Source organism: Cupressus sempervirens, chromosome 3 (assembly GCF_028749045.1).
Source record: "Cupressus sempervirens isolate cs-2001-9-10 chromosome 3, ASM2874904v1, whole genome shotgun sequence".
Lineage (NCBI taxonomy): Eukaryota > Viridiplantae > Streptophyta > Pinopsida > Cupressales > Cupressaceae > Cupressus > Cupressus sempervirens.
Genome location: NC_143120.1, coordinates 321,203,115 through 321,224,142, shown reverse-complemented (window position 1 = coordinate 321,224,142; position 21,028 = coordinate 321,203,115). Strand labels below are relative to the sequence as shown.

The 21,028-nt window shown below is 37.7% G+C and overlaps 1 protein-coding gene across 1 annotated transcript in view; it reads left to right on the top strand.

The window, feature by feature from the left end:
• LOC149566287 (Nop53 protein) overlaps positions 1–21,028 on the top strand; it is a 106,539-nt gene that overhangs the window by 31,289 nt on the left and 54,222 nt on the right. Inside the window, exon 7 of the mRNA XM_089819695.1 lies at positions 772–857. Coding sequence (XP_089675821.1) covers positions 772–857 — 86 coding nt within the window. The remainder of the gene's footprint in view (positions 1–771; positions 858–21,028) is intronic.

The window sequence follows — 21,028 nt, the reverse complement described above, 5'->3', positions numbered from 1 at the left end:
TGCAAGATCCTCCCTTTGGTTCCCATCTACCATAAATTCAAACATAGCCTTAAGGACCATAAATTCAAACAAAGCTGTAAGTACCATTCTCTTCCCATCTACCATAAATTCAACTTATATCTGGTGAACCGTGAAAGTCTTGAACGTCTTGTTCAAGTGACTGTAATCACTGGAGTCCCAAAATGGCATCTATATTGTCAAGTTCTAGCACATAAAAGTCATCAAGGTGTAATCTCCAATATGAATGCTTAGTTGGAGAACCGGCTTGGTGCAATTTAATGTGAATTCATTAGCAATAGTGACAACAAACCTTGGAAAGTCCTCAACTTGTAGTCCCTGCTTCACCACTAGTCCTCCGTATAAAATTATGCATGGCTACACTGTCCACTAAGCAGTCAATCCGTTGCCCCTTAAGGACACTGTCAGTCGCAAAGGGCAGGTTTTGGTAATTCTAAAGTTTGTGCGGCTTCAGACTGAAACTTCTATAGAACGAGAACTATACATAGACTGCAGGGTTTTTCATATCTGCTTATAAAAGCTCCATATGTTACCTTTCTCTTGTTTTTTTATGGACATGAATATAGTGTAATCCCCACGACATGGTTTCATGGTTAAAATAATGCTTTGTCTTAAATCTGTGCGAGATAAGCTGTTTTAAATGGCACATATTCTGAAGAAGTTGAGCCAATTGTTTAGTCAACAAGTTGAAACTTTACTGTCGAATGGCTTGCTATTATTTATTTTTTCTTGATGAATGTTTTTTGTTTTCAGAGATACTTTCTGGATGTAGATGATGAAACAGATCTAGATTTGGATGCAAACAAGGATGAATGCGAATTGGAAAATCAAGGGCAAAGGTTTGTCTTTATTTAATGTCTGTGTGCCAAAGGTGCATCAATTTATTGCTTTTGTTTTCAGCTTGTTTCCCTATATAATGCAATGGTGGAGTTTATAAATTGGGGAAGTTTAGCCCTTTTCTAAAGTTACTGTTAGCACTGCAAAATTATAATTTCATAGCTTTATTACTAAGTTGCCAGTATGGATTCGGGTTTGAAATTCGTCCAAATTTTTTGGGAGTGGGTTTGAATTCGTTTTTGGTTCGTCTGTACAAAAGCATATGTTTTCTGAATAAATATATCTACAAAAGCATATGTTTTCTTATTTAATAGCAACTTGAAAACAATCCTTTCTCCACTTATCTCATCCCACACCTCTACCACAAAATTTTCAACAGCTAAGCCCCTCTTCCTCATGACTTAATCTATAGGAACTCATAGTAGTACCACAAAAACAAAGTAAAATTTACAATTTACAACATAAAATAACTAAGTTGCCGGTATGGATTCAGGTTTGGATGCATGTTTGAAATTTGTTCAATTTTTTCGGAAGTTGGTTCGAATTCATTTTGGGTTTCTCTGCACAAAAACATATGTTTTCTTAATATACATACATATTTGTGTGTATATATGTATATGTATATGTATGCAACAGAGAATAAGTTCATACACCACTATGCTATTAGTAAAGCAACTTAGCAATATACACCTCCAATATATGTTAATGTTTTAGTCCAAATGACATATGTTTTACCTTTCTGGCCTTTTTAGTGGTCTATTCTAGTGTTGGAGGTTTGGATTGACTAAAATAGACTTTTTAATTTTTGGCAAAATTTGGCCTGGGGCATGCTGTAGATTTGCAGATTCACCAATTTTTACAAGAATATGATAAGGAGCAGACTTTTGCAGGAACCGGACCAGACTTTGGGGTTACCAAGGAAGAATTTGGTAACATAGCTTTATTGCTATGCTCCCTCGAGTTTCTGGGACAGAGACAGCTGGGGACGGCAGGATGTGTTTTTGGGATTTTTTTTGAAGGCTATTTTTAAGTGGATAACGGCATTTCTATTAAAAAGGTAAATTTTAGAACATATTGTCATGTCTCCTCGAATCAGTGCACTTTGGAAATTGCAGCAGTTAACAAATATAATTACTGCTTCAACTAATAGAAAACCTGGGCAGCAGTGTTTAAACTGGAGGCCGATTAAATTCAAGGAAATGATAGCTAGAAGCCTAGAAGTTCGATTAGTTTAAAAGACATAATTATTTAGAGCACTCAAGGGCAGCACTTGGTTATGAAGAGATATATCCTTTTCAAAGGAGATGATGATAGTGAAAAGATGTAATCTTTCCCCACAATCAAGGATATAAAAGGGGATTTATGTCATTTGTGGAAGGTACAGTTGGTGCACTTGGTGAAAACTTGGCGAGTGATGAAAAAATTGCGATTTTATTGAGCCTTGAGTTTTCCGACTAAAATCTAGCAGAAACACTTGCTGAGTTTTTGTGAATAACTTACTGAGTTTTCAGTGAGAAAATGTCAAAAACTTGGCTGCATAAAAAGGGCCCAGACATGTGAATAAATTTGTGGATGGCGTGCGGTTTTCAGCTCTGCGGTAGGGCCTGCATGCCCTAGCCCATTCTCTATTTGGGCTGCTGCGGCGATCTCTGGTGAGCGTTTGGACTGCGTTTGGGGAGGACGTAGCTGGGTTGGCAGGGGTGTGTGCTGTTCAGGCTGCGGTGTGGACTGATTTGCAGCTCGTGGGTGGGTTTTCTCAAGCCAAGTCCCGCCCTTGGTGTGTCCTCGGTGGAAGCTTGAGGAATTCTACGATTGTGGGGCTTTTGCCTTGGCTCTCGTCTTTTTTGCTGAACCTTGGGTCACTTGAATGGGGATCGAGGCATAGCCTCCTCTTAGATTCCCTTCGGAGACATGGAGATGGGTGAGCCATCTTCTCTACTGCATGGCTGCAATAAGGTTATGACTGGTAAACCCCATTCTGGAGAAGGTGATTCCTCTCCAAAAGGGATGCTTCGATTAAGAAAATTTAATGGATGTTTGCAAAGTTTTGAGGACCGGCTAGTTTTAATTATCCAACCTACGCAAGTTTCGGAGGATGTCAAATATTGGTGCAACCATGCCCTTATCTGCAAATTTCTGGGCCTTCGCCTTTCTCTGCCAGTGTTGGATTCCTGGGCACGCCAGGTGTGGAATCCAAAAGGGGATATGGAGATTCTGTTAGCGGCTAATAACTATTTTCTGGTCATCTTTTCAAGCATGACGGACAGGAATAAGGCCTTTGAAGGCGGACCTCATTTCTTTAACCAAGTGGGGCTCTTCATCAAACCTTGGCACACAGGCTTCAACTCTGCTAAGGAGATCCCCTCACGTGTTCCTGTTTGGGTTTGCTTGCCGAGACTTCCTTTGGAATTCTGGAGGGAAGATATCCTTCACTCAATCTCTTTGCTTCTGGGAAAACCTGTGGGTTCAGCTACACAAACTCAAGACCGTAAGGTAATTTCATTTGCCCTTATTTGTGTAGAAGTTGATTTAAATAATCCGTTGCCAGATTCTATGGAGATTTGCATGGGATCATCTTCCTGGATTCAGCCGCTAGATTATGAGACCCTTCCATTTAGATGCAGAATTTGCCATGAATATGGTCATTTACATTGCAGATGTCCTAGGAATAAGTCTCCCCCCTTGGTTACCCCTGGCCCTCCTAGGGTGGACAAGGGAAAGGCTCCTTTATCTAATGGACCTGTTGATACCAAGGGATTTACTCAGGTTAAGTCTCGTAACAAAGGCAAAGGCAAGAAAAGACTTGGGATGGACAGACAGACTGAAGGCACCTTTAAGAGGTTTGATGCTCTTGGTGACTTGGTCCTAGAGGACAGTTCTCCAGTCGAGCTCTCTTCTGGGGCTAAAGGACAATGTGAGGTACTTGTTGAAGATGCGCAGAAGGAGGATCAGATTATATCCTCAGGGGACCAATAGGTTGGATAGCCGGATATTGATTTGCCTCATCAAGTTTTGGATTCTGGCGACCTTAGGGGGTCACAAGGTTCGAAGGGTTCAGTTTTGGTGGTTCCTGATCCCCTTACGCCTAGGGGAATTTTAGATTTTGTAAAGGGGAATAAAGCTCCTCCTGTATTGGGCATCCAGTAGAAATCCTTCAAGAAGGGGACTTTAGATAAACCGACAAAGAGTGGTAGGAAGATTGATCAAGAGAAGGTGAAGATGATGGGTGATACTTTGGTTGAGTCTGGGTTTGTGATACTCATTGATTCCCACTTCTCCCACCCTCGTAAATGATTGTTTTGTCATGGAATGTAAGGGGGTTGAACAACATCCCTAGACAAAAGGCTATTCGCAGATTAATTGTATCTTAGTCTCCTGATGTGGTCTTTATTCAGGAAACTAAGCTTACAATGGATGGTTTGGCTAATTGTGCTCCGCATATCTGGCCCCAAGGCTGTTGGCAGGGGGTGGGTGTTTCGAACAGCTCAGGAGAGGTGGCTTGCTTTTGGAATCCAAGGAAGGTTTCCCCCTTGTGGTGGATTTCTAGTCGGTCCTCCACTTCATTGGTTGCCTCTAGTTTTGAGATTGGGGAAAGGTTTCTTCTATCCAATATTTATGCTCCTACTGATTTTTCAGGCAAGTCCCATTTATGGGTCCATATTTGATTCATCCAGACCTTGGACTCATTTCTCCCATGGATTATGGCAGGAGATTTTAATGTTGTTACTAGCCTAGATGAAAAATGCGGGGGGATTGCTAGGCTGGACCTGTCTTCAAATTTGTTCAGAGATATGATTGGTTCCTTGAATCTTATTGATGTGAAGCCAACCAATGGTGTCTTTGCATGGAATAATCGATGATGTGAAGCCAACCAATGGTGTCTTTGCATGGAATAATCGGAGATGTGGTGATGAGGCTATCTCAGAGAGGCTTGATAGATTCTTGGTGTCCTGCTATTGGATGAACAACAGGTGGATCACCAATTCTGAAATTCTTGACTGGAGAGGCTCTGACCACTGACCTATTAGGCTCTCCACCACCTCTTTCAGTGTCACCAAAAATCCCTCTTTTAAATTTCAGCTGATGTGGTTAAGAGACCTTCCTCTTCTAGACCTTATGTTGGATTGGTGGCATAAGGGGATGCCTGCCCATGGGACGACCATGTTTACTTTCAGTAAGTGGCTTCAACATGTGAAGTACAGGCTTAAGAGATGGAATAAACAGTATCTTGGGAACCTACATGCCTAGAAGATAGTTGCTCAGTCCAAGCTGGACAATAGTACTCGACAGATTCGGGACCAAGGGCTGACTTATGATCTGAGTAAAGCTGAAGCCTCAGTCATTAAGGGGCTTGAAGAGTGGGAGCTGCAAGAGGTGATCTTTTGGAAGCATAAATTTTGTATTGATTGGCTTCAGGAGGGGGACAGGAACACAACTTTTTTTCATAACTTAGTTAAGGCCCGGAGGTAGGGGAATTCTCTCTCCTCTTTTGTCTCAACCGATGGAGCTCAGATCTATTCCTATGAGGAAATTTCTAGGGAAGCTGTCAACTATTTTTCTAATCTCTTTACTAGGGAGGACCTTACTGTTGGGGATGAGGAGCGGGCCATCTTGGAGTGTATCCCCCATCTTGTCTCTGCTGAGATGAATGGGGCCCTTTTAAGTCCTATCTTGTTACCTGAATGGGAGAAAGTTGTGTTTAATATGAAGAAAGGTAAAGCCCTTGGCCCAGATGGATTTCCGATTGAGTTTTTTCAAGAATTCTGGGAGGTAATAAAGTTTGATCTTCTAGATGTAGTTCAAGAATCACATAGAAATAAACAAATGCTGAAGTCTTTGAATTCTACTTTCTTGGCTCTCATTCCTAAGAAGGAAGGGGCTAATTGGCTGGATCAATTCAGGCCTATTGCGTTAAGTAATGTTGTCTATAAGATCATCACCAGATTGATTGCTTTCCTAAGAAGGAAGGGGCTAACCGACTGGATCAATTCAGGCCTATTTCGTTATGTAATGTTGTCTATAAGATCATCACCAAATTGATTGCTGAGAGGCTCAAGCCACTCCTTGGTTCTTTGAACTTGGCTGAGCAAGGTGGTTTTGTTGAAGGAAGACAAATTTTGGATGGGGTTGTGATAGCAATGGAGGTTGTTCACTCTATGGCTACATCTAAGGAGAAAGCTATGTTCATTAAACTTGACATGGCCAAAGCTTGTGATCGGGTGAGTTGGGAGTTCTTACAAAAAATTCTTTTGACTTTCGGGTTTGATGAGGAGTGGGTGAATTGGGTTCTTAGTTGTGTGACCTTGTCCTCCTCAATTCTCATTAATGGAGAACCTTCAGCATTGTTTGGTGCCTCTCGGGTACTTCGGCAAGGGGACCCCTTATCTCACTATTTATTCATTATCAGGGCGGAGGGGCTTGGCAGATTTATAAAATCTTAGGTGAGGCAGGGTCTTATCCAAGGTTGGAGCTGGAAAAAAAAAATCCTTCCTACTCTCATCTTCAGTTTGTGGATGACACTGAGTTGATGGGCTTGGCTAGAATCAGTGAGGCAGTGAATATCAGGAAAGCTTTGGATGTCTATTTGAGAGCCTTGGGTCAGAAAATTAATGATGATAAGCCTTCTATTTATTTCTTTAATACCCCTCAGCCTATTCAGAGCAGGATTGCTGGAATTCTTAAATTTCAAATCGGTTCCCTTTCGTTGATGTACCTTGGGGTCCCTTTGTCCTTGGGATCTTAGTGTAGAAGCTACTGGCAAGGGATTTTGGATAAGTTCCAGAGTAAGGTTAGTCACTGGACTAACATATGGTTATCTTCTGCTGGGAGAGTGGTTCTTCTAAAGACTGTGGTGCAGTCTCTCCCCATTTATAGGTGCTGTGTTTAGGCCCCCCCTTCTAACTTTGTGAGGGAATTTGATGCTTTATCTCGACAATTCCTTTGGTCTGGCAGCCTTCTATCCTTGAAGTGGAGCTTGGTCAAGTGGGAGTATGTTTGTAGGCTGAAGCATGCTGGTGGTCTTGGTCTTAGATCGATGGCTCTTGTTGTCACGGCTTTGGCTGCCAAGCTGTACTGGCGATGGTGCAAAAATCAGGATCAGGATTGGGCTAAGATTCTTGCCCATAATTACTTGCTTGGTGCTGTTTGCCTTGATGTACCAAGGCTTGACTTGGTGGGTAAAGGTTCTTGCCTCTAGGATACTCTTAAGAAGGGAGCCCAACTTGTTAAGGAGGGTTTTTTCTGGATTTGTAACAAAGGCTCGGATGCTCTGTTTTGGCAGGACTCTTGGGATGGCCACCCTCCCATTCTCTACCTTTCCCCAGCTTTTGCCTCTCTGCCATACCTTTACTAGTGCTAGATGGTTTAAGGTGGAACATTTTAAGACTATCAAGCGTTTGGGTCAAGTGGAGGTGATTTGCTAGAAGGATCCTTAGGAGTGGCCTGTGGGTGGCTTTGATGAGGATTGTGCTCTTCTTTCTCAAGCTTTGGAGAATAGGTTTTGTAGCTCCCTTAATGTGAGGGATGTTTTGACTTGGAGCCCTATCCCAAAAGGTAAATATACTACAGCTTAAGGCTATGCTATACTTGACAGGAATTACATTGTCCAGTCGAAGTGCACTAGTGGAAGAAGGTTTGGAATAACTTTTCCTGGCCCAAATGTAATTTTTCCTTATGTTGTTGGCTTAGAAGAAATGCCTCACTTGGGAGAATCTATGCAAACGAGGTTTTCAGGGACCTTCAGTTTGCTTTCTTTCTTCGCACAATGAGGAGTGTATCTTTCACTTGTTTTTTCTCTGCCCTTTTTCGAGAGAGATATGACATAGATGGTGGGAAGCTTGAAGTCATGGTTGTATTCATGCTACCTCTCTAATTGATCTTTGGGGAAGCTTGGGCAGACCTCCAACGAAGACTTCTTTCTTGCAGATTGCTTGGACAGTTGGGCCGTGTTTCATTCTCTGGAACCTTTGGCTGGAGAGGAATCACATAATTTTTTGCGACTCCAAATTAGGAAGTTCTCAATTGTGGACGTTGATTCTTAGGAGGCTTCAGGAGACTATTTTTGCAAAGTGTGTTATGTTTGAAAGTATAGATCTTGGTGATCAAGCTATTGTGAGGAATTTGAACCTAGGTGAGAATAGTTGGGGATGTACTCTTGGAAAAAGACCCCACCATGTTAAGCAATGGGTCTGTCGAGATGGGTGGTGGACCCCTCCCCTAGTTGGGGTCTTGAAGATTAATACGAACGATTCTTCTTGGGGGAATCTTGGTCATGCTGGTATTGGGGCAATAGGTAGAGGTAATGATGGTGTTGCGGTTTTTCTCTTCTCTATTTACAAGGATCAACATTCAGATAATTTGATGGAGGCCCTTGCTATTAAGATTGCTATTGAGAGAGCATGCTCTTTAGGTTGGAAGAATATCATCTGTGAGTCTGATTCTCAGATTGTTGTGGATATGCTGAATAACTAGAGTTTGGAGGATGTTAGTTGGCAACTAGCTTCTTTGGCCAAACAAATTCTAAGTCTTTGTAGCTCCCTGGATTTGGTCTCCTTTTGTCATATCCCTTGCGAATGGAACAGAGTTGCGGATTGTTTGGCGAAATGGGTTTCAGAGAATGTGGTTAGTTGGGATATTAGTGTTAGGGATGAGTTACCTTCTGAGTACTGTGGGATTATTGAACAACTGTTATTGGAAGACAGGAATATGTAGTGTTGTTGTGGGCCTTTGGCCTTTTCTCTGTAATTTGGATTTGATTGAAGAATTTTTTACCCCTTTTTTCAAAAAAAAAAAGAAAAGGCCCAGACATGTAAAAAATTATCTAATTTTATTCTCTCAAGGGCATAGCCCTTGTACCCCCTTGATCGTTGGGTTTTTCACAGATTCAACAAATCGTGCAGCTTGACATCTCGACTCCTAAAAACCATTGGAGTCATTACATATAAGAAATTTGATTACAATGAGGCATTGAGGGGATATGGTAGTGGTATCTTGTATCGAGTAAGCAGACAACTAGTTTTGTCAATATCATAATATCATTGATCAATAATGAAATATCACACTATCCATTTCAAAGAATTAAATGTGATTATTAGAGTTGAGAATCCCTCCCAAAGTTTTCACTAGACCAGGGAATATGATGTGAAATGTTGTAATATTCAATTTGTGCATTATATTGAATCACGATGAAGTTCAAAGGCAATCATCATAAATTCATATTAGTTGTCAGCTAACTATTGTTGGGATTAAGGTGCCTCAATCTTAGAATTCCCAAGTGGATTTAATGTCTGTAATTTTTAATTGGTCCCATGTTGTTGATTTTAAGGAATGAATGTTATATTTTAGGTTTTCAAAGTGCATAGCTTAATTTTGGGCTTGATGGGAAGATGTTTGAATCAGCATATTAGAATAGAAATGCTTATGAGTTTCTCAAAGTTCTCTTCAAGTGAGATGTGGCAGCATTTTTGTTTTATTCTTCTGCATGTTTTTGGAAAGATTTCCAGTAGGACAAAATCTTCCACCTAGATAAGATCGGAGTTAAATTTTTTTAATTTATGCTAGAGTTATGTAAAAAGGAGTTTCTATTACATGTTGATGATACATTGAATGTTGTCGCATTTGAGAATGTGCTATTTCTTGCATTGTAAGCTCTATAGATACAAGTGTTGCTACGGGAGCGGTATGGGAGAGATATTCAATTTACAATGGTTGTGCTGCTGGATCATCTCCATGATGGAGCAGGATGTAAATCTCCATGTTAAGGCTTAGAGTCTGAAAATTGTATTTTAACTGTATTTTGTTGGTGAATATGATATAACAACTCTCTTGCTTTTGGAATGGCGGGCTTTTTTACCTGAAAGAGTTCTCCCCACGTAAATTATGTTCTTGTACCTTTTGTCTCATTCTTTCTGTTTAACGATTCTGTAATAATCCGACTCCAGAAATGCAGCAAATATGACTAAGGAAATTCTATATAATGTGAAAATTTGAAAGGAAACGATTCTGAAAACATATCATTCTCCAATTACATCAGACCTAGCACATCGATTATCTACTATTGAATGTGCAGGAATAGCCACTGAACAAGATCATACATTCTTATTCATGGTCCGAACATTAAAAACACTGATTTACGAACACAAAAACAAAATAACAATGGAACCTGGGGTAACCACGATTGAATTAGCAGTCTGTATGGTTCACATTGGCCCACTCTTTAATGCACATAAGTTCTGAAGATACCAGCACTGATGCCATTCCTGTACTCACGCCTGCTTTTGGAGTCTACCATTTGCATGGTGATCTGGGTCCGCAGCCTCCCTGCACTCGCTGTGGCCTTCTCACTTGCACCCAATATATGCCTATCCTGTGGTCAATCGTTAAGAAACACAATGCCTCGCTAGCTGTCTTTTTGCAAAGCGTTCAGACCTCTCAGCATTGGTATAACAGACTGTGAAGACGGGTATAACAGACTGCGAAGACTGTGCATGCTTCCCTGCTGGTATTTGAAGACACCCGTACTCCACACTTTGATTACACTCCCTGCGAGTTACTGCCGCAGCAGTACTATTGCCATCCTCTTGTAACCATAATCCAACACTATTGCTGTCCTGCTGCAACCGTGCTCCAACCTCTTATACTGTAATATGTATGCATGTACAGGGATTTATATGGACCACATCTGATATCACATATTTCTCTTCTCTGCACCTATCTTGGATCCTGGTCTTGCGGCTTCTCCTTGTTAGCGAGAACTAACTTCCCCAAATGTTCCCCACTGCTACTGATGGGATATTAATTGAAACGAATGCACTATACTGCCATTTCCATACTTGGATTTGTATGCCATGTCCAAGAGATACTGGGGCTACGTCCAGTCTCCAAAATCTTCTCAAGCGGTTTTGTCCTTAAGAAAGCCAGTCAACATTTAAGCAACCTTTTGTATTTTGAACAATATCATATTTTAATCCTGACAATCCCAAACAAGCTCATTGCTTTTATAACCTTGATATGAGAGGAAGTACAAACAACTAGGCAATGTGGGATAAAAACCATTTTCATCTTCTAGTCACTTAAGTTACTTTTGTTATAAAATGATTTTAAGTCAAAGTAAATTTATAAATCCACTTTATAAAATAAAGTGACTTAACTATAGAAAAGCTGCTCCACTTAAATATTTCCCCAACAAAACCAAATAAACTCCTGTGACTTGCTGGCATCCTCAAGATTAATGTCGTTAGCCTATTCAGATGGGGAGATAGACCAACAAGGTGCCAGTAAGGCCTAGTGCGGAGAAGGGCACATTATAGTCCTCCCTTCCCGGGATTGCTTGCCCTCATGCAATCTCAGTGCCGGATGTTGCAAGATTGATTCGCCCTCGCAAGTGGCGTCTTCTTATGGCAAATCTTTCCAGCAGATTAATTACTTACTAATGAATCTATTATGCAACATCCTCTCCCTCACCTCAATCACCTCGGCTCAAACCAAAACTAGTTTCCCCTCTTCTTCAAGGGGGGGCAATCCAACGGAAGGCACTACATGTTGACCAATCGCCTTCTTGAGGCAAGACACGTGAAAAACATTATGGATTCTATTGTCATCTGGCAAGTCCAGCTCATAAGCAACCTCTCCAACCTCCTGGTAATGTGATAGGGACCATAAAATCTAGGCTGAAGCTTCTCGGATCCACTCTTCTTCAAGGAACTCTGCTTGTAAGGTTGGAGACGAAGGTAAACTATGTTGCCCAACTCAAAACTCCTCTCTGTCTGGTGGTGATCAGCATACATCTGCTGATGATTTTGAGTCATGTATAGACAGTTTACAGTCACTTTTTTGGCAAGTTTTTACCAAGCCGCTAAGATAAACTCAAATTTGGACTAGCCGATTCATGAGTTTCCAAAATATGATTTGATGGACATTGAGACTCTTAATTTCATTTCAGTGCAATACTGAATACATTACTTGCAGATTTAATGAGTAGACAGTTGCATGTTTGAGAATTCAATATTTTATTTTCACTGTTAATATTTTCAGGATAATTGTTTGTAGATTCACATAGTCAGCAGTTAATGTTTTGGTAAAGTTTTCAAGTTCTAAGCTACCTAGTTTATTGATCAAATTTTCTTAGTGCAGAATCTTCTTATCAGGATCTAAATGTTAACATGATTTGCAAGCAATTATACGTAAAATTTACTCAATTACAACTAACATTCTGAGAATTGAAGTTACCTTTGTATTTTTGAATGCTCAACTCGGTTTCAAGGCAACAGCAATGTATCACTGGATCTCAAGAATAGTTTATCAATCCATAACATCACATGCTAGTAGTAGTAATTATGCCATAATAGCATTCCATTTTATGCTGCTTTGACATGGCTAACTGAATATGTAAATGCAATTTAATCAAATTAGGTTTAAAATGGGTGAAAGGCAAGTGGACCAAGAATATTTTGAAAATTCTGTAAAAAAATCATGACATTGAACTATCAGTGTTATTTAATGACCAATATACTATGTGCAAAGATTAACAAGTATAAGACATATAATTTTTCAATGTTACCAATTACCTCAAATCCTCAATTGTCTATTTTGTAATGTTCCCTTTCTGAAATATGATTTAATAATAAATACAAACAAACAAATATAATATAAGTAGGAGATAATTTCCACGGCAAGTCAAATCCTGATTTTGCTATCAGGATTTAACCGTGTGATTTTTTAGTCAAACTCATTAACCCATGTTTCATGAGTAGTGATTCAACATGAATCCATCTCTCATGAGAATAAATGGAATGCTCAAAAGTTAATTAAGTCAAATGAAAGGTCAAGAGATATGCAATGAAGAGTTGTGACTCCCTTAACATATGATAAAAAAGAGAGGAGAGTATGTAATGTGCCTTATTGGGATTTTCCCTAATATAATCTTGATTTACCGCAGTAACACTCCTTTGGACTATTATGTCAAAGATCAGAAAACTTGGATCATGTAATGTCCCCACAGTTATAGGCATTTATACAACTCTTTATTAGAAGCTTATCACATATCGATCGCTTTCATTCTTGATTGCCCGTAGATGTGTGGTTGAAGAATCCTAGCTGATTTGTGTAATCGTGACGATTCCTTATTGAAATCACTATTCGCACTTTTGTTCTGATACATGCTGCCATATAGTGAATGATTTGCATAACCTTTTAGATTGAATGATAGTTGCTGATTCTAGAGACTTTGATGTGAGGATTAATGAGGTCAATGCTCAATATCAAGGCAGCATTCATGTCTCCAGCTTTTAAAGCATTAGATTTCACAAATGTAAAGTTTGGACTGTCTATAATTATCCTGCTCCTCCTTCTAATAACTCAATGATGAATGACAGGTATGCTGTATATATAAGAACAGAGCTTGATCTCTCCTTCATATTACCAATAAATATGCTTGCTGGTATGTTGTCAAATAGGAGGTTAGACGACTTCCAACTTCACAGACTATTATCATTGTCACTGGAGAAGGGGTTACGATGCTTTCATTGAATCTGATATAGCGGCCCATAGCTTGGGTCTCCAAGCTGGATCAATACAATGTTTGCTCCATAAATATATCTCTGACAACTGGAATATAATGCTTGGATACTCTTCAGATGTAGTATCTACCCCTGTTATTGGTCATAATGATTTGATTTATTTGTATCTTCAGTTCTCAATAAATAAATAAAGGGCAGCATGCAACTATATCCATCACAACTATATAGTTTAATAATCTCCAAACAATTAGTTGCAGTGGCCTCAATCAGTTCGTCCAAATAAGGAATTCCAGATCCACCCCCAACAGAAGTAATTTCCTGATATTATAAATACTAAAGCTAGAGCTGACAATTTTTTATTCTTATCCTTCTGAAATATAAATTGTCAGCCAAGTGTCACTCATGATTCATTATGTTGATGATATCCATGTAATGGGCGGCTTGATGTTCCCCGTCACCTTAATTAGCAGAATCACAGCTTTAAGAAATTTATATGCCCTTGGAACTACACCCTGACAATATTGCCTGGATCCTTTGTTCATACTTTCTGAATTGATGTGTAATATTTTATACATATTATGAAGGGATGGGATGGTTGGGGTGCATCCTTAGTTACTGGATTCTTCATATACAGGTCAAATTCGGATTCAGATCCGATCCAGATCCGGATCCAGACTTGGATCTGGGCAGGATCCTTGATTTTGCTTGTGGATCCGTCAAGATCTGCAGCCAGCGGATCTTGATGGATCCACAAGCAGAATCAAGGATCCTCACGAATCCTCACGGATTCAAGCCACATCCTGAGGATCTAGTGCAGATCCACGACAATGCAAGACATAAAAGCAAAACACGCTTCGCCCAAGTGCATTTATTGATTTTTTTTTGCTTCAAACCCTAAAAATGATCCTTTTATTCATGATGCAAGTTCATTTGCTATCTATTTTGCTCTCTCATTTTGTAATTCAGTAATTTAATGTGATTGTGTTGATTTTCTTTATAATCGTGAAAATAGATCAATTATCAAGTATACTAGATTCATAGATCCATACTAGAATTATAGATTTGTACTAGGAAATTATTTAGTTTTAGAATTATGTATATTTCTCTTATTTTTTAGTACACATGAATCCTTCACGAATCATAATTGGAAAAAAAAATTCCTGAATCCACAGATCCAATTCACGTGATCGAATCGGATTTGTTTCACGAATCGGTAAATAAGGGTGCATCACTTACACATTGCATCCTAAACTTTTATAATATTATTACTAATATTCTTTTAATTATTAATTACTATTAATTAGTTATATATGATTTTATTATTATTTCAATATTATTATTTATATATTTTGCAATTATAATTATACCATATTATAAAATATTTAATAAAATGTTATCCTTTAATAATTAGTTATTATTAAATCCTATTTTGGAATGGGGACATCACAAAGTTCATTTGAAAGGAGATTCAGAGGAAAGAAAAAAGAAGGGAGCATTAGAATTACGTAACGTTTAATAGAAGAAGAAAGGAATTGGGAAAAATAAGGAAATCAAATAAGGAAATGACTTGGAAAGAGCAACAATGCTTAAGGGTTGTAACTCTTTCATAGGTTTTTGATTATGAATGGTTGTGACTGTTAAGAAGTATTGTAATTATTAGGGGTCATGACTCTTTCAAAGAGAGACAATTATGAGGGTTGTGACTGTCTCAGAGTGTGGAAATGATGAAGGGTTCTTTCGAAGTGGGGTAATTATGAAAGGTTGTGACCACAAAGGGGCAGACATGATGAAGTGGTGTGACACTCCTCACATTGGAAGATATAAAGGGGAGAAGGGTTCATTTCAGGAAGACATCCAAGGGAGCTTTGGGGAGTAATATATTATTCCCAAAGGCAACAACAAAAAGTTGTGACGAAAGGTTGCAACCTTTTCACCAATAAGTATAAAGCAGATTTTATTAGAAACATTCAAGGCTGAGATTAAGATCAGATATAAAGGGAAACAAGATATAAGAACATATTAATCTAATCAGCAGGGTAGATTAACCCAAGCAACACACATATAATTAGATATAAGTAGCAATAAAGGTAAGAGTGACAAATTGATGAGCAGGAGTCAGGTTTAAGACAATGGCGATGTAGTAATGAGCAGAGATGAAAAGGAAAACAATGATGAATATCATTCATCAAAGACAATGGTTAAAATTTAATGGTAGAACTTAATATCAAAGTTGTCCCAAGCTTGTGGAACGGGGATGGTAGGGGTCATGGGGATGAGTTTCTGGGACAACATTTTTTTTTGCCAAGTTTGGGGAAGGCAAGGGGGACAACTATAGAAAAATTCGGTTATGTAAAATGTTGTTTTTATGAGGATAGCTTGCAGATGTAATTGCATTCCCTGTACGGTATATATGTTTTCCAAATGCAACCACCTCTTATATTTATAAGAGAGTGATTCAAGACTAGACATGTTCATGGGACATGTCTGTTCATTAACATAATCAAAATCATATAAATATATAAGATCTCTAATATGATGTTATATATATCTTATTATAATTTATCCGAGTGAAGCTACAAAACATCAACACTCCCTCTTAGCTAGGGAGGATAAGCACATGGCCATATTGTAACAAACGAATTTCCCTAACTAAAAGATTAGGGCTAAAAACTGATTTCAAATAAATATGAAAGTAATACTAAAACTATTTAACCAAAATAAAACATCTTTGATTCCATTTCATGGGATGATAACTGAAATAACATTCAACTGAATAACTATCAACAAAAATAACTGCCACCTGAAATAACTGTTTCCTATCATCTTTACTGAAGCAATTTAAAACATTACCATTCATATTATGATATTCGATACTTACAAAACAAAGTAAATGCATGGCTAAGGATAGCGGAAGAAACATACAGAGCTAATTGGAGAGTCTTGAACTGGTTGTGCAAGCCTCGACTTTTAGATAAGAGGAGAAGCATTAGCTTAGGCTTAACCTCCCAACCGCAGACCATATCTATCCCCACACAATCGTTTGAACAGAAAGGCCCTCCCTACCTTGGAGCTAGGCTTGGGGCACTACTAGTCCAGCTATCCGAGCAATACCGATGTTTAGAATGTCTGCATAGTTATGGACGAACGTGTCTGAATAACTGGGGCTACCGACATCATGTGATCTTTAGAGGGCAAGGGCCAAGGTTTTTGGATGGGTTTTTAATACGAGATCACCACTTTTTGACTTGACAACATGATAAATTAAATGGACATGCATGAGCTAGTTAATGATTCTTTTAAAAGTAATAAATTTATTGTATCACTTCTGATTTCTGTTTTCATGTTCTTGCAGATTTTTCTCTCACCTCTTCACCCTCTTTCTTGGCCATCCAACTGGGTGAGTCCTAGGTGTCAAATTCAACTCTTTTGCTGAACCTCAGTTGGTGTAAAGAAATAATATAAATTCATTATTGTCAATCCAATTCTTATGACTCAAAATCTTCTTTTAAGAATTTACAAAGAAATAGCTTGAATCTGGAATCCGATTGAAAACAAGAGGCGTCTTGGCATAACAAATACATTTGATTTAGACTTAACATGGAGAGATGGATTGATTGAATGTACTATTCGATTTTATAGTCAAACAATGACAAATGAAATTATTGACACAATTCTTACATCTTTATTTTTGAATATATACTTGAAGCAAATATGAATTGAGAAAGCTGACCACATAACCTAATTAGGAAAAGTATGAAGCTTGGGCTTGACTCCGTACAATCGGCTCTTCTGAAATATGTATTCCAAAATGCAGAGCTCAAATCAGATAAAAACAGTGACTCGGATTTGTCCTCATTCCAAACACAACAAATAAGGATGAGAAAAAATGAGGGAATAGAGGTAAAATGCAGAACTCGGGTTTTTGGTTCTTCTGACTTGTATTTGAAAGAAGACATTTGAAGAAAAATATAAAGGCTTCGAAGATGCCGTGGCTTTTGGAGCAGTAAGCAAACTTCTTGAACCACCGATAAATAAAAGATGCCAAGTGTACATTCTCATCTCTTATAAAGACAAATATATATGGGGAAGAATTCAAAGGTTACTAAATCAAAAAGGATAATTTGTAAAGTTATATATATATATATATATATATATATTTGCACATATATATATTATTTCGAATGGTGACATTATATTATTATCATTTGTCCAAGGTTATATCTACTAAGGTATGCATATCTAAATACGTGTATTACTTGGAAGATTATTTTATCTTCATATCTTCTCAAGGTATACACATATTTAGGTATACGTATTTTAATAGATATGAGCTTGTATAAATTAATACTATGGTTGCACCATACTTTTATACCTATGTGCACATACATATATACGTATTATTTGAAGTGATGAGAATGTCAATATAAACCATTAAAGGTATGTACTTTGATTAAGTTAAAATGTTTAATGTTTTTTATGATTGACCAATAGCTCATGCGTGTCCAATGATTGTACCCTGTTATGCAAGTTGCTAGGTCCTTACCAAGATAGTTAGAGGTCATACCTATCGATGAGACAAATGGACTAAGGTAGTTACCCATTCCGTAGATCCCATTAAGCAATGCTTCTCCCCTTCGCTTGCTTCTGCAATCACTTGTGCAACATTTCCCACAATAATAACAAGTTCCCATGATAAATCCATATCAACAACTAACATAGATAATAGGAAAGAAATTAGTTAATAACCATAATTTTGAAACCAAGCAACTGCTAACTACTGTCATCAACATATGACAAGTAACGGTTAACGATCATCATCGTTAAATAGTTATACATAATAATTGATAACAATCAATTTCATAGGAAACAACGGTTACATATAACTACCCTTTTCGCATGAACAAGAAAGAAAAATCCATTCAACTTAACGGCTATAATAATTTTAATTAGGTCAAAATTTTGGGATGTAACACATATATTACCTCAATGTAATATAAGAATACCCTTGATCAAAAGATATTTTGCATTTTGATATCACAAATGATATCATGAGCATTGGCCTTAAGAATATTAACATATGATATTCACCAAATACTTACAATATTCATAAGGTACGCACACATGCATTCTCAATAACGATTACCATATGAATAGCCATGGTCTGTTTAAGGAATTTAATCCACCGTGCAAGATATCTTCTATTGTGATCTGCATCACAACAGAAGACCATGGTCTATTTAAGGAACTTAATCCACCATGCAAGATATCTTCTATTATGATCTACTTAGATAATCCATCATAATAGAAATTAAATTATTGTAAGATCGTCACCTTTCAATAACTTCTGCTAATACAAGTAATAATCATTTGGAAGTCGTCACTTCCTCATGATGTACATAGGGGTTAGGCCCAAATAGTCATGAAGTACATTCATGAACCACAGTCCTCTTGATTGCTACAATTTATTGATTATTGGAGAGTCCATTTCAACATGGTCTACTCCCTCCGAATCAATACGACAAAGATCACAGAATGTTGACTCTCTCTTTCAAGGTTGCTTCCTATCACATACTTAGAGGAGAAGATCAAGGCCAATAGCTCTTATCGTACATATAGAATTCCAAATAAGAGGTTGACCGCAAAAGTGATACCGACAATATTTAAGATATAATAAAAATACACATTTCATTATTTTATTATTTTCCAATTGAAACTTATCATTATCTCCTTATACTAATATATATGTTTCCATGTTCAGATGAAATTCTTAACATAGATATGTATATATATTAGTAATTTAAAAAGTTAAATAATATATAAAAAGAAGCTTAAAATAATACACATACTGTTTACCTTAAAGGGACTGATACCCAATATCCTGCTTAAATTATCCAATTAAATAACTTTTGATGTAACAGATGTAATGATACATCTGTATATGAACAGGAACAATGCATCTGCTAATGATCCGAGTGCCAGCTTAAAGAATGGAGAAAACATAACGTAAAGAGGCCCAAACCAAATGATGTGCGTAAAATGGAATATGAGCAGTGATCATAGACATGTCAATACCATAGCCCATGGGAAGGCTGATCCTATGGGAAGGCTGATCCTAATTAAGATGATTTGAAACACTGCTTAAATGCAATCTCACTATCTTTCCCTGGCATATAGAATGGAGTGGAGTATAGTAGATCCTGTTGAATATTTTAGCTTAATATGTAATTTTGTGAATTTCTAATTAAATAATCATTCAAATATTTTACATTGATGCCATATCCGTATGGAGAAATTGGTTTGTATTTTTTATATTTGCAGGGATATATTACGTGTCATATTTCAAAGTTATTCTGGGACCCGCTCTATCATTCTTATAGCAATCATATTTCTGCCGGTTTTATATTGAAGAATATTAAAACATTGGCAACTTTCATGACATCTGTCGGCATCAGTTTATGTTCCTTCTTGCGGATTTCAATTGGATGATTATTCATTGTATCGGCAGATTTGAATGAAGATATATATTTTTTCTTGGATCAGTTTTCTTGTTCGATTAGTATCCTGGGTGTCTTCTTGTTTGCATATTATTCTGGGTATATTTCTGCCGCGATATAGTCTTATCATGAATGGTCAGATAAACATTCTTCTATAGTAAGGGTGAACAAAATTCATTGTACATGTAATTGTGTTCATTTTCTGAACAGTGAGTAATGTGTATTTGAACTGTAAGCTATTTGTATCCGGACTGTAAGTGATTCTGTCTGGACTGTAATAGACATATTTTCATGTATTTTTGATGTTATTCAGATATACATAATCTATTATTTGAGTGTGATCAGTGAGCAAGTAGCTCTGAAATATTGTAATTCAAAGATTTTCATCAATAAAGGTTCTATTTTTGAGGCTGGGTTGTTTCCCTTAGTGAAGAGGGTTTTTCCCAGGATATATGCTGATGGCTTTCATTTCTGCTTATCTGGACTTCTAGTTTCAACAGATCCACATGACCCTTTAAGGGGAATTTACTGGAACTTTACTCTGTCAATTCTGTAAAACAGGGACAAAAGAGACGAAAACACAATTGAAATTTGTTTAACATCAAGTTGTGTCAAAGGTTTCAACACATTGTAACTAAGATCTGCCTTCTGATGACATACAACGCAAAAATGTCGGGTGAGAGCATTTCTGAAGTATTTCAAGAAAGCCATAGAGGCATCCATTAATGGATCATAATCTTCATACACCTGAAGATCACGGAGTGATACTCTGTAATGCCTCACATTTATAAATTGGAGAAGAGAAAAGACAAGTGAGGAAGGCCAAAGGTGTAAGCATTAGGTCATGGGAGGAGAAATAGTAGACTGCAATGGTAGAGTGACATCCAATACTCATGCACAAGGATTGTCGAAATCAAGATGCCTAAGCGACTTTTCAATGGTGAGTCAATATAACTAAAAAACCTTTTAATCACAAAGATTTTCTATTATATGCTTGTCCATGATTTAGTGTAGGAGATAACCCGTCAGATACATGTACACCCCAATATTTCTTGATAAAGGGGAATGGTTTTTGATTGAAGACAATAACAAAAATACTTAGTTGCCGATTCGTGAAATGAATCCAATTCGGGTATGCGAATTGGATCCGTGGATTCGGGATTT